This window comes from Peromyscus leucopus, chromosome X (genome assembly GCF_004664715.2).
Source record: "Peromyscus leucopus breed LL Stock chromosome X, UCI_PerLeu_2.1, whole genome shotgun sequence".
NCBI lineage: Eukaryota > Metazoa > Chordata > Mammalia > Rodentia > Cricetidae > Peromyscus > Peromyscus leucopus.
In genome coordinates, this window is record NC_051083.1 from 11882398 (window position 1) to 11896609 (window position 14212).

General features: G+C 45.3%; 1 protein-coding gene across 1 annotated transcript; it reads right to left on the bottom strand.

Moving 5' to 3' along the window:
* Positions 1-12862: 12862 nt before the first annotated feature.
* Positions 12863-13691, bottom strand: LOC114697616 (probable ubiquitin carboxyl-terminal hydrolase FAF-X). The gene is made up of 2 exons (XM_028875892.2): positions 13446-13691; positions 12863-13369 (listed from the first exon to the last, which is right to left on the bottom strand). Exons 1-2 carry the CDS (start codon positions 13625-13627, stop codon positions 13207-13209), a joined length of 345 nt encoding a protein of 114 aa, XP_028731725.1. The 5' UTR covers positions 13628-13691; the 3' UTR covers positions 12863-13206.
* Between the last annotated feature and the right edge of the window lie 521 nt (positions 13692-14212).

Consider the following 14212-nt stretch of genomic DNA (forward strand, 5'->3'; position numbering starts at 1 on the left):
AGCCTGAACTTGGAGTTGATTTCTGACCAGTACACACATACACACATGTTCACCTCCACTCATTCTCTCTCTCTCTCTCTCTGTCTCTCTCTCTCACACACACACACACACACACACACAGGAAAAGGTAAATGGTGCCTAAGAACGTTTGACCTGCACACATATGTGTACCCACACACACATGCACAGACACACACACATAAAGTGGACTAATATTCCTGCCTAGCTCATCAACTTGTGAAGGTTTGATAAATATATTAAAAGTGCTTAGAGAAGGGCCTGACAGCAGCAGTAGCCACCCTTGGTATCCACAGCTTCCAAAGCCACAGACCCAACCAACATCAGGTAAAAAAGAGAAGAGAGCCAGGCTCTATGGCACATGCCTCTAAGCCTAGCACTTGGGAGGTACAGAGGCAGGAAGATCAGGCACTCAAGGCCAGCCTGGGCTATATGAGACCACAGAGCCATCTCCAGCCCCTCCCTCGTGTTTCCTTTGTATTGGGTATCTGAAGTCTTCTACAGCGCTCAGGAGCAGCAGACCGTGCTGGTGAACACCTGTAATCCCAGCACTCCAGAGGCAGAGGCAGCAAGATCAGGAGCTGAAGGCTGGTCTTGGCTACAGAGCAAGTTCAAGGGCAGACCCTGTCTCCCGGAACACATGGGAAGAGGTGTGTGTGTGTGTGTGTGTGTGTGTGTTCTGTATAAACACTAAGGAGTAAGCGTCTGAGGATTCTGGTATCTGCAGCATCCTTAAACCAATCCCCTGCGATTACAGGGACAACTCTCACTTAAAGGGCCACTCTTCTTGCTCTTAGAGCTGATGAGAGACGCAGCAGAGAGCACCAGGCTTAAGTGCCGGCCAGCAGTGCAGCGTTGATGGCCTCTAGAGAAACCAGGAGTGTGGGCTCTGACTGTTGGCAGGAACTCCTGAAACAGGGCCCAGGGATGGGTTTGCCACCGCCCCACAGTACCACTGGATGCCTCTAATGGCAGATGGGCCATGCTGCCAATTGGAGGTAGGGCAGCAGTTGGAGTAGGTAGGGTGGCTGAGCAGCCACTCTGTAGCGGTAACGCCCACATTACCGATACCTGTTCACCATGTCCGAGCGAAGGGCTGCGGATTAAAAATAGAGACAAGAGACAGCGAGTCATTCGTCACGATTGGATGTCGAATGCCGTTTATTGAAAGAGGGAAGAAACCTTAAATACAGGCTTACAACACAAATGGAGGAACCCCCGGAGGGCAGAAGTTCGCTACCAATGGTCTACATTCCAGACCCAATGTTCTACATTCTTGCATCTAAGTTAACGCCTAATATGCAGGATACACAAACAAGGAACTTCCCTTAAGCATTCAGAAGGGTGGATACCAGCAGGGAATCTGAATAGGGAGGACATCTGATCAAGGTCAGCAAGCAAGGCCGCAGCCACTCCCAGTCAGGGGCCAGGGCCCATGGCGCCCACAGGTCCCCCCTTTTTATTAAATGAGCTTCTGACTTAGGTTGCGTGGGACGTCAGCAGACCACCTTACCCGTCATAGAGACACCTGTCCAGGCCACACAAGTGCTCTGTCTTAGGTTGATGGCAGCCCCCCAAGCATTACCCGTCTCTGAATACTCATTATCATACAGACTCAACCATGTGAGCTGTAGAGTGACTGCTGCCAAAGATCTCAAAGTGGCACTGGGCTTGCAATCTGTGCGACACAGAAAAGACCAACAGAAGTCCGAACCCACCCATAGCCAGGAGGCTAAAGGCAATTGAACCATTCCCTTCTAAAACGAGCCTTACTGCAAATTGGAGTCCTTGTAAGGTGGTATCCCATAAGCAAATGGAACTTGAGTTTTAATAATTTTTTACAACTTACAAAGCCAATTATGTATAGAAGTGGAATTAAATTTATCATGCCCAATAAGAAGAAAGATTAACTAACTGTGGTAGCTACTTTTGCTGCCAGGGTCTCCATTGTGCTAGCTGTAGTAACCAATTATGAAATAGCAATCCCAGAAACAATAGCAGCAGTGGCCACCACTGCTATAACAGCAACAACGGCAACAGCGATGTCAGAGTCTCTTCTGGAGCATGTGAGCATCATCTGTGTCTAGCTGCCACAGTCCACTGGCATGGACACGGCTCCAGGAACACGAACCACCAAGGCCCATTTTTCTTGATCCCAGCACTACTTAGGCTGGCAGGTCTGCAAGAGAACAACTGAGAAACATAAAGAAAACAGAAAACAAAAACAGCAAACAAGGAGCAGAACTAATGGCCTCAATAGTGGCTACATTCAGGCTCACAAATTTTGAGGTATCTTCAAAAAGGCTAGATGAATTTCAGGAGGCAAATAAATGTTGCACAGAGCCATTCCTGAAAAGTAGGTACTACACCAGCTTGAGGGGGGTTGCAAAATGCAAAAAAGGCTTAGCTGGCATGCTACTGTTAGCAAATGAAGTTTATTGACCTTCAGAGTTATCCTTAATCTCCAAGGTGTGATACATGCTCAATGTTTTTTGAAAAAAATTACCATACATTACATTCTGAGGAATCCAACCACACGGCTACAGTTCCTAGGCTTACAATAATGTTTGCCAAGGCTGGCCGTATTGGGCTCTCAATCCCCATTGGCATCAGAAGGGGAGAGTTTTTTACGAAGGCCCAAGAGGTCTCTGCCATGTTGGGATTCAGCAGCAGCCACAGGACGCACACAGCATTCAGGAACCCAAAGAGGAACTTCATTGTCCTGTGGAAAGACACAAACAGATCCCCGGGCCCACACCAACACTGGATCGGGTCCCCTCCAAGTGCCAGTAGAAAGATCTTTCCATCGCACCAGAGGATGATTTGCAACAGGAGCCCTCCAGTGCTTATCTGCAGCAGATACTCCAGCAGAATCCACCGATAAAAAATTTAAAATATATAAAACAAGGGAGCCCCTAGCTCCCCCCTTTTTACTTTAGCAATATAAGTTTTTAAGGTACGATGGCAGCGTTCTACTATAGCCTGCCCTTGAGGATTACAAGGAATACCAGTCTTATTAACAATAGAAAAATCTTGGCAGAATTTTGAAAATCCCGTACTACTGTAGGCGGGACCATTATCAGTCTTTATGCATTTTGGCACTCCCATGTAAGCAAAAGCATGAAGACAATGATTCTTTACATCCTTAACCTTTTCCCCTGAATGGACAGAAGCAAAAATTAGGGAAGAATATGTATCAATAGACACATGGACATATTGTAATTTTCCAAAGGAAAGCACGTGTGTGACGTCCATCTGCCACACATGATTAGGTAAAAGTCCTCGAGGATTAACTCCCAAATGAGGAACAGGTAAAAATTCCACATAAATAGGGCATGATTTAACTATCTGGATGGCTTGTTCCCGGGTTATGCCTGTATGATAACGGAGAGATCCAGCATTAAGATGATAACGCTGATGCAACTGAGTAGCCTTATCAAAGGCAGAACAGACTAATGTGACAGCCATACAAGTAATGGCGTCAGCCCTCTGATTACCTTCACTCAGAGGTCCAGGCAATATGGCCCACATAAAGGTTATGTGAGCGAGACCATATAAGTCCTTGCACTTGCAATAAGTATTCATGAATGGAAGAAATAGATGGTATGTAGGCTGTTGTTTCCAAAGGCATAATAATGGCATGTGCCACATATTGACTATCGGTATAAATATTTACACTCTCATCAGAAAACATTTGTAAAGCAAGCAACAGCGCCTGTACCTCTGTCACCTGGGCAGAAGTGCCCTGGACTTTTATTCTCTTTACTATGTTACCAGAAACCACCACAGCAAAACCACGTGAAGTGTCATCAGTAAGTACCACACGGGCCTGAGGAATAGGAGTCATTTGTACTATCTTGGGAAATATAACAGGATGTAATTTTAAAAATTGACACACATCATTGGAGGGGTAGTGAGTATCAAACTGACCCTGCATGGAGCATGTCAATATGGCCTAATCATTATCATTAGCTTGCAACCATGCTACTTGAGACTGGGTGTATGGGGTCACCACAATATCTGGCTCCTTACCAAAAGTTTGAACACTGATCTTGATTCCCTTAAATATAATCTGAGCGACAGCCTGTGGATAAGGAGTGGTGATTTTTGCTGGAGAAGCTGGGGAATGTACCCATAAAATAGGACCTGTTTGCCAAAACACTCCAGTAGGTGAATGAGTAAAACAAAATATCAAATACAATAAGGGAGAATTAAGATCTATATACTGCACGTGAGCCTGCTCCAGGGCCTCTTGTACACGTTGTAGGGCTACACGTCCTTCAGCTGTTAATTTATGGGGAGATGAAGGGTCAGGGTCGCCCTTTAAGACATCATACAAGGGCGAAGCTGACCTGTTGGAATTTTTAAAGTGGGCCGAAGCCATTGAATATCTCCCAGAAAGGTTTGGAAATCATTAAGTGTGCGTAGCTGATCCATGCGCAGAGTAATCTTTTGTGGGCATATGCCCGTGCGTAACAATTCATGACCTAAATAATGATAGGGAAAAGATACCTGTACCTTTTCTGGGGCTATCTGCAAATTAGCCGAGCTAAGAACCTCTTGTAAATAAGAAAAGGCATCAAAAACAAGTTTTTTATCTTTAGCAGCCATTAATATATCATCCATATAGTGAATTATATAAACATCTGGAAAAGCTTTTCGAACTGGAGCTAGGGCCAAAGACACATAAATTTGACATATAGTAGGGCTGTTGGCCATTCCTTGAGGCAATACCACCCACTGATATCTCTGATAAGGTTCCTTAAGATTTTCTGAAGGAACACTGAAAGCAAAGCGAGGACATCCTTGGGATGTAAAGGAATGGTGAAGAAACAATCCCTCAAGTCAACCACAATTAAGTGCCAATGCTTAGGAATTGCCACAGGGGCAGGCAAGCCAGGCTGTGTTGTTCCCATGAGAAGCATGGTTTTATTTACAGCTCTAAGATCCTGTAACAGCCTCCATTTTCCTGATTTCTTTTTAATAACAAATATAGGTGAGTTCCAAGGTGAAGTGGAAGGAATGATATGTCCAGCATCTAACTGCTCCTTAACCAATGCATACGCAGCCTCCAATTTTTCCTTAGTAAGGGCCACTGCTCCACCCATACAGGGTCATCACTCTTCCAAGTGATTTTTATCGGTTGTATTATTGAAGGCTGCTGTGCAGTGACCCCTATGGAAAAGGCCCTAATCCTCTAGTATTGCCAGGACCCCTAGTGACACAGTTTTTGTCTGCCGCAGGGAGCGGGTCTCCTTGCAACATTTTCCCTAAGCCTTTGCCCGGGCAGTAGCCCTGACTCTTCAGCATCTGTTGTACAGGCTGTGTAGTAAGTACAGCTCCCATGCCATCCAACACATCCCGTCCCCACAAGTTCACTGGAATGTCAGGTAGCACAAATGGTTGAAAAGTTCCTGCATGACCTTCCTCATCCTTCCAATTTAAGAGTAGCTTGCTCTGTAATGGCGTCTGAGCTGTGCCGATACCTTGTAGGTGAGAGGTAGAATCTTTAAGGGGCCAAGCTTCGGGCCAATGTTTTAAAGAAATAACTGAAGTGTCAGCGCCAGTATCTAAAAGACCCCGAAAACTGTGATCATTAACTTTTAAATTTAGCATGGGTCTTTGTTCTAAGGTGGAAACCCAGCACGCTAGAGGGCCCGTAGAGCCAAATCCACCCTCACCTCTGTGTGGTTTAAGAAAAGGATTATTAGTATGAAAGCGGGGCATCAAAAGCAGTTATGCTATGCGAGCACCCTGGGGAATAATTGTCACCCCCTTACCAGCCTCAACCATGATTCTAATTTCCCCTTCAGAGTCTTCATCTATCACTCCTGGAATTACTCTAATCCCTTGCATAAGAGCGCTACTCCTGCCCAGAATCAGACCTAAAGATCCTGCAGGTAGTGGACCCATAACTCCAGTACCGAGAGCCTGGGGACCCATCTGAGGTGTTAATACTGTTCTGGTGGAGGAACAGAGGTCCAATCCTGCGCTTCCAGGGGTGCCTCTGATAAGGTCTTGGACAAAAAGGGGTTCCTTCGAGGAACAAACTGGATGGGATGGTGGGAAACTGGGGATGGGACAGGTGTATCCAGGGCTCCGTACACCTGGCTTTGGGGGGTCCGGAGCGGACCCCGCTGCCCGTTTCCCGATGGCAGTAACATATTTCCCTGAGCATAAACCTTAGATCGGCACTCATTACTCCAGTGATGCCCCTTTTTACATCGCGGGCAAAGTCCCGGTGTCTTTGCCGTTGCTTGGGCTCCAGGACAATTTTTCTTAACATGACCTTGCTGGCTGCATCCAAAACAGGTTTTTGGGCGGTTTCCTCCAGAATTAATCCCCCTCATGGCTGAGGCCATTACCTGTCCCATGATGTGATGCCCATCTATATCTCTACATAGTTTAAGATAATCATTTAAGCTCTTATTTTTATGAGGCCTAATGGCCTCCTTGCAATATTTATTGGCATTTTTAAAGGCCAGTTGCTTTACTATGGTCATGGCTTGATCAACATCCCCAAACACTCTCCCTGCTAGTTGAAGCAGGCGATCTACAAATTCTGCAAATGGTTCTGATGGCCCTTGAATGACTTTAGATAGTTGTTCACCAGCAGCTTTATTAGGTAGCCCTTTCCATGCTCTGGTAGCGGCCACACTAATCTGTGCATAAACTGCAGATCATACAAAATCTGTGCTTGTAAAGTGGCATACTGCCCTGCACCCGTGAGCATTTCAAGATTACGAGCCGGGAAGCCTGCAGCAGCATTTCTATTAGCTGTAGTTTGACAATGTTCTTGAAACTCACTCCTCCAAATTAAATAATCCCCCCCAGAGAGAGCAGCGCGACACAGCTGCATCCAATCGCTAGGGGTGCAATTTAAGGCAGAAAAAGATTCAAGTATAGCGGTGGTAAAAGGAGCATGGGGCCCATATGACATCACAGCTTCCTTGAGCTGTTTGATGCTTTTAAAATCTAGAGGATTGTGCTCCCTTTGTCTCTGCCCTTGAGCATTTTGAGTCTCTATGACCAGGTAAGCAACTCCCCCCGTCAATCCCTCCATGGGTGCGGAAGGAAGGACCTCCGTGTTGCAAAAGTCAAGGTTATGGGTTGGAGGTCTATCCTTGCGAGAAATCTGTGATTTCCCTCTTAGGCATCTAGCATCCTTTTCTGATCTGATTTCTACATCATCACCCTCTGAAGATGACTCTGCAGAATCGGAAGACGACTCTGCCGAATCAGAAACATCAGAAGTTTGAAGGGTTCTGAGAGCCTCCTCTATCTGAGACTCCTCCAACACAGCTTTAGCTTCATTTAAGTGTTCTTGGACTTCAATATCTTCACTAAGCAATGCATCCTTAACCAAGCGCCACAAAGAAAAAGTGGCTAAGGATATGGAATCAGGCCCTTCTTTATGCAAATATTTCTGTAAGTCAACCTTGACCTGTTCCCAATCAGGTATATTAAATCCTCCGGAGACCAGAAACCAAGGACTAGCATTCTGGAGGATTTGAACAAAATCTTTAGCCGTCTTGCTCTTAATGATAGTGCCTTGCTGTCTCAACAGTCCAATTAATTGTTCCTCGAGGAGTGACTGTGAGCTAGCTGCACCCATTTCAATCCACTCTCACCTGTAAAATGCCGGCCGGCCTTCCAAGAGTGTCCGTCAGCTCGGTCCTTCTTTCTCAGATCTCGGTAGGAACCTCCATTTGTAGCGGTAACGCCCACATTACCGATACCCGTTCACCATGTCCGAGCGAAGGGCTGCAGATTAAAAATAGAGACAAGAGACAGCGGGTCATCCGTACGATTGGATGTCGAATGCCGTTTATTGAAAGAGGGAAGAAACCTTAAATACAGGCTTACAGCACAAATGGAGGAACCCCCGGAGGGCAGAAGTTCGCTACCAATGGTCTACATTCCAGACTCAATGTTCTACATTCTTGCATCTAAGTAGTTAACGCCCAATATGCAGGATACACAAACAAGGAACTTCCCTTAAGCATTCAGAAGGGTGGATACCGACAGGGAATCTGAATAGGGAGGACATCTGATCAAGGTCAGCAAGCAAGGCCGCAGCCACTCCCAGTCGGGGGCCGGGGCCCATGGCGCCCACACCACTCCTTGGCACCCTGCATGGGGGTTCAGAACCCCTGCAGGAGAAAATGAAGGTACTGAATCTTTCCACAGGTTGGACCCCAAAGCCCAGCAATGCCAGGGATCTCTCCCACTTTTCAGCCAGGAAATACTGTTTTCTTTTTGTCCTCAAGGATAAGCATTTGATTCCAGTTTACTTGCAAGACTGAAATCAGCTTTTCCCTTAATTGGAAGCTGTTATTCATTGTGTATATTAAATGAGAGCAAGGTTGGAAGAATATAAACAGGAAATGTTTTCCATAAAAGTGAAACGAGCTGCTAAGTGAATCCAGCCTACCTAGAAAAGCTACAGAACAAGTCCAAGCACAGGGTATTCTGGAAATGACAAAAAGGATAAAGGGCTGAGTGTGAGTGATGCTGCATGCCTAGAATCCCAATGCTGAGAGGTAGAGACAGGAGGCTTCGGAATTCAGGTCATCCCTGGCTACCTAGTAAATTTGAAGGCGGCCTGGTTTACATAGTGAGACCCTATCTAAAACAAAAACAAACAAACAAAAAAGCCAGGCAGTGATGGCGCACGCCTGTAATCCCAGCACTTGAGAGGCAGAGGCAGGCAGATCTCTGTGAGTTCGAGGCCAGCCTGGACTACAGAGTGAGATCCAGGACAGGCTCCAAAGCTACAGAGAAACCCTGTCTCGAAAAACAAAAACAAACAAACAAACAAAAAACCCATAAAAACAAACACACACACAACACACACACACACACACACACACACACACACACAGCCGGGCATGATGGCACACGCCTTTAATCCCAGCACTAAGGAGACTGAAGCAGGTGGATCTCTGAGTTCAAGGACAGCCAGGGCTACAGAGTGAGTTCCAGGATAGCCAGGCTGCTACACAGAGAAACCCTGTCTTGGAAAAGAGAGAGAGAGAGAGGAGAGAGAGAGAGAGAGAGAGAGAGAGAGAGAGAGAGAGAGAGAGAGAGAGAGAGAGATCACTGAATAAAGCAGGGCACAGGGCCCCTACTCTGTATCATGCTGAAGGCGTGACACAAGCTTGTCTGCATACACACAAAGGACACCACCAGCAGGGACCCCATTGTAAGCGCTGGATTTGAGTGACTAGGAAATGACCATATGGGTCAAATTATAGTAACAAAGGGTCGTCTGTGGTGGGGGCTGCCGCGGCTGCCGAGGTGCAGGGAGCGGATGGAAATCTCTACCTCAGGCTTACTTTCCTGCAAACCCAAGTCTACTCTGAAAACAGTCAACAGGAAAATGAGGAAGCCAGCTTGGCTTGGAGGACTCGTAGTAGGCAGAGCCTGGGTCACAGGAATTTGCAGCTGGGTGAGGCAGGGAAAGAGGTCACAGGTCTGGTTTGTGGGGTCTGGGAATTACTGAGGATGTTGGGAGGAGGCGACAGTCAGCCAGCCTCTTTCTTTCCTTAGGCCCCTGCCTCAGCCGGAGCCTTTACCATCTCAGGCCTAAGCTTCCCTCCTCACACATCAGATCTGGCTCTTCCCCTCCCCCAGTCCCAAATCCTGAGCAAGGCCACATCGATGGCCCTGAACTTGAGGATATTGACCTGTCTCTCCTTCCACTGCGGGTACAGATCGGGGCTGAGGACGCAGGAAGTGAACATCGGTAGGGTGTAGGGTGCTGGGGGGCTGCAGGGGTGCCATACAGCAGCTGCAGGCCGAACTCTAACCTGCTTTCCAGGCTTGTAGCCTGCAGTGTCCCATCTCTCTCTCTCCTAGGGCCTGGGAGCCAGGATGGAGCAGAGGAAGCTAGTGGCCAGCTGGCCTCCCTGCTCGCTCGCTCTTATGTAAGACGCAGTGGGCCAGAGGCGCCTCCCTCCCCCCTCCCTCTCCGGCTTGCCTTGCAGCGGTTTATTTCTTCATTACTGCTCAGAGATGGAAAGCAGTCCTAACTTCTGCTCAGTTTTCCTGCACCCGGGCTTCGGAACCAGAACACCTGCCCCTGTGGAGAAGCATCTTATGTGACGGAGAGCAGACCGGGATGTTCATCTCTGCTCCACCAGGCCTACCCTCCTCTCTTCCTCCCCTTCCCCTCCAGCATGCCCCCCCTCTCTCCTCCACTCGAGGCTTCTGGAAGGAAAGGATTTCCTGAAAGGGACCTGAAAACTCCAAGGCAACCTTTGCACACACTACAAAGAGGAGAGGGAATCATCGGGTATTGACACTCAGGCTCTACACGTGGTTCTCATGGAGTGGGTAGGGGTACCCTAGGCCGCTGCCTCTTTGAGAAATGCCCTTCAGTTTGTAGGTGCACTGTGTGGCATTTACGGTCAGTGGTGATGGAAACCCAGAGGCACCTGGGAGGGGCGGGCAGAGGATGCCCTTCTTAGACTCCACATCGACCACATCATTGTGCAGGAAGAATGCATAGATGTCCCAGGATGATCTGATCTGGCCACTAAGAGTTTTTCCCCCACCCCGAGGGGTGAGGTAGAGTTGGTAATTCAGGCACACAGTCTTTCTCTGAGATCCAAATGAGAAAGCGTCTTGTCTTTCAAGCAGAACACCATTGTCGTCCTCCAGGCAGACCTGGGATTTGCACAGTGAACAAGCTGAGCAGACCCATGATAAGATGAGATAAGGCAGGTCAAGGTGTCACCATTCAAAGTGACACTTTTTTGTTTGGTTTGGTTTTTTTTTTTTTTTTTTTTTTTTTTTGAGACAGGGTTTCTCTGTGTAGTTTTGGTTCCTGTCCTGGAACTCACTCTGTAGACCAGGCTGGCCTTGAACTTACAGAGATCCACCTGCCTCTGCCTCCCTTACCATATTGGATAGACTCCTTTCACGTACTGTTATTATTTATGATGAAAAAAATACACATGGACATCAGATGAACAATCCAAATAAACTACTCTTTCTACAGATCACTTGGATTGCTGGGATCAAAGGCATGCACCATGACCGCCCGGCCAAGGTGACACTTTTTAACACATACATACCTCAGCACAGCCATGGACACCTGGAACTGGAGGTTGGAGGTTCCTGCCCTGTCGGGAAGCTGCCTGGCCAGGCCATGGAACTAACTTAAGTCATGTTTTCAGATGTCTAAGGCAGGCCGAGCTCTCCATGGTTAGTCTCAGGTCACTGTGCTGGTTGATTTTTTTGAGGCATCTGAAAAGAGAGACTCTCATTGAAGAATTGTCTCCATCAGATTGGCCTGTAGGCAGGTCTGTGGGGGCATTTTCTTGATTAATGGTTGCTGTGCAAGGGCCCAGCCTACTGTGTGTGTTGCCACCCCTGGGGTAGGTGGGTCTGGGTGGTCTAGGCCAGCAAAATTAGCACACTATGAAGAGCAAGCCAGTAAGCAGTGTTCCTCCATGGGCTCTGCTCAGTTCATGCCTCAATTATGGACTCTGTCTCCATGTCTCCGTGTCTCCGTGGTTTGTCTTTGTGGTCTCTCTCTGTGACCTCTCTCCGTAAGATTCTGAATTACAGCATTAAACTCACAAAAATATCATTTAAATGCAATGAAACACTAAGGTTTAGGCAGAATGAACATAAACCAACTTTGGTATAGTTAGGTTCTTTACACTAATTCTGCCCCAGAATGGTTTTAATCTTAGGTCAAAAGATACTTTTAAAGACTTATTTACTAATTGATTGGCATGGACCAGACCCTACCTGTTGCTTAGCCACCCACCTCTTGCATCTTTCCAACAAGCCCTGTGTTAGCATAGTAAACAGGTTTGCAGATTCCAGTTTGGGACTGGAATCTGAACCAAGTCTGCATGCTTCCATTTGCCTATTCCCGTAATACTGTGCTAGTCTAGGCTGTAGCTTGACTGTTGTTTACCTTCAACCTCTTGTTGTTTTACTTCAAGAATAATAAAGTAGGACTCAGGATTAAAAAAAAAGACAATCCACAAAGTTATGAGTGTACAGTATTCAACTTTCTGAGAATAAAGGAAGGTGGGTCCAAAATGTACCAAAAATATGAATTTTTAGCTAGTAACGGACAAGGTTTTCAAAAGCCAAACTTGTTAAGGGATTTTTCCCCTAAAATATAACAAATGAATGTCAAACTACTACAAAAAGTTTTAGACATTTAATGTCATTTTCCGCATGTTCTAGGATGAGTCACACAGCTAATTATTTCCCCATTAACAAAAAAGACCCTTAGAGGTAAAGATACTGGTTTGCTACAGATGTCTCATGACTCTCACATCTGTACTCAAATAACATGGGTTTTATCATTGAAATGGTAAGTTATTCATTAAAGTTGCAATATGTAAACTATATGGGAAATAGTTTCCTAAGTATTAATGCAAAAATGATATAAACTTAAGCACTTTAAAAACAAATTCCCAAAATCAAGAAAAACTAATTTATGTAGCTCATATTCTAATATTTTATATATATATATATATATATATACACACACATACACATACATATATATGCACATATACTTATAGACATACATACATACATACACATACATATATATTGGTTTTTGAAGAAAGGGTTTCTCTGTATAGCTTTGGAGCCTGTCCTGGAATTCACTCTGTAGCCCGGGCTGGCCTCAAACTCAGAGATCCACCGGCCTCTGAGTGCTGGGATTAAAGGCCTGTGCCACCACCACCCAGCTACATAGATAAGATAGATGATAGATGGATAGATAGATAGATGATAGAGACATATATTAGATAGATAGATAGATAGATAGATAGATAGATAGATAGATAGATAGATAGATAGATAGCCTGCCTCTGCCTCTCCAGTGTTGAGATTCCAGTTGTGCACCACCATACCCATCTGTGTATTTCATGATTTAAGCCATTAACTGGAATTGGTCACATGAACAGGCCCCTTTCTTCAATCATGTTCAAATATTATCTCCTGTATTCCCTTTTAATCAATTTCCCAGTTTATAGCAAAACTCACAATGAACTAATGATTACATTCAACAATAAATTTATCACATAATCAGCTACCAAATAATTATGCTACTTTAGAAAGCTTGAGACTAACGATCCTGTAAATTTAATCAGAACAACAACATTCAAATGTCAGTGACCGCCATTCCAGGTTTAAGTATTTCTTTAGTTAAAAAACAGTGAAAGGACTCACAGCCATCCTCTCTGCCGTTAGCCACTCCTCTTCCTCAGGATTTCCGTGCCGATGGGTATAGTACGACACACTAGAAATGACCTTATTAACTTCATTCAGTGCGTTCATCTTTCCATTGAAAGAAGAAATTTGCAATAATCTGTAAAAGAAACTCAGTTTGACATTGATTGTAGAAATTCCTGTACATGATTACTTCCAAAGATTAAGGAACTTACCTAAGTATCATTTTTAACCTAAATATTTCTAAGTTCTTTACAGTTTCTTCTTGTCCAGGAACCCGGGAAGCTAAATTCTTCAAAGATTTAATAATCATTGAAAGAGCATCATTTTTGGCTTCATTCTTTGCTTCTTTCTTCAATTCTTCATCAGTTAAGTTTTCTAAAAACTGTGGAACCATTTCTATTATTGGAAGAAAGTATTTTTTCACTGTGTGAAGAGTGAGAAACTCATAGCACTGTCCGAATGGTCTGAAATAAGATAAAAAAAAAAAAACAAAACGCCGCCGCCAGGCTCAATTTCCATCTTATTAATCAACTTTGCCATTTAAAAAACTCAAATTGAGGCTGGGCGGTGGTGGCGCACACCTTTAATCCCAGCACTCGGGAGGCAGAGGCAGGCAGATCTCCGTGAGTTCAAGGCCAGCCTGGGCTACCAAGTGAGTTCCAGGAAAGGCGCAAAGCTACACAGAGAAACCCTGTCTCGGAAAACCAAACCAAAAAAAAAAAAAAAAAAAAAAAAACCTCAAAATGAACTAAAAGGTTACAAAAGAATTAAATATATCTGAAAGCTAATAATGAAGACAATCTTTTCCACCTTACCACCCTCTAGAAGGCCGTATTTTAAAAGCCAGTAAGGGGGAAGGAAAGACAATTTTTCTATTATACTGTAGGCAAAAATAATGCCTACAGCTATTTTTTAAAAGGGGAATGCTGAATAAAGACTTTATTGTTGGCTGGGTGATTGATGGTGGCGCACGCCTTTA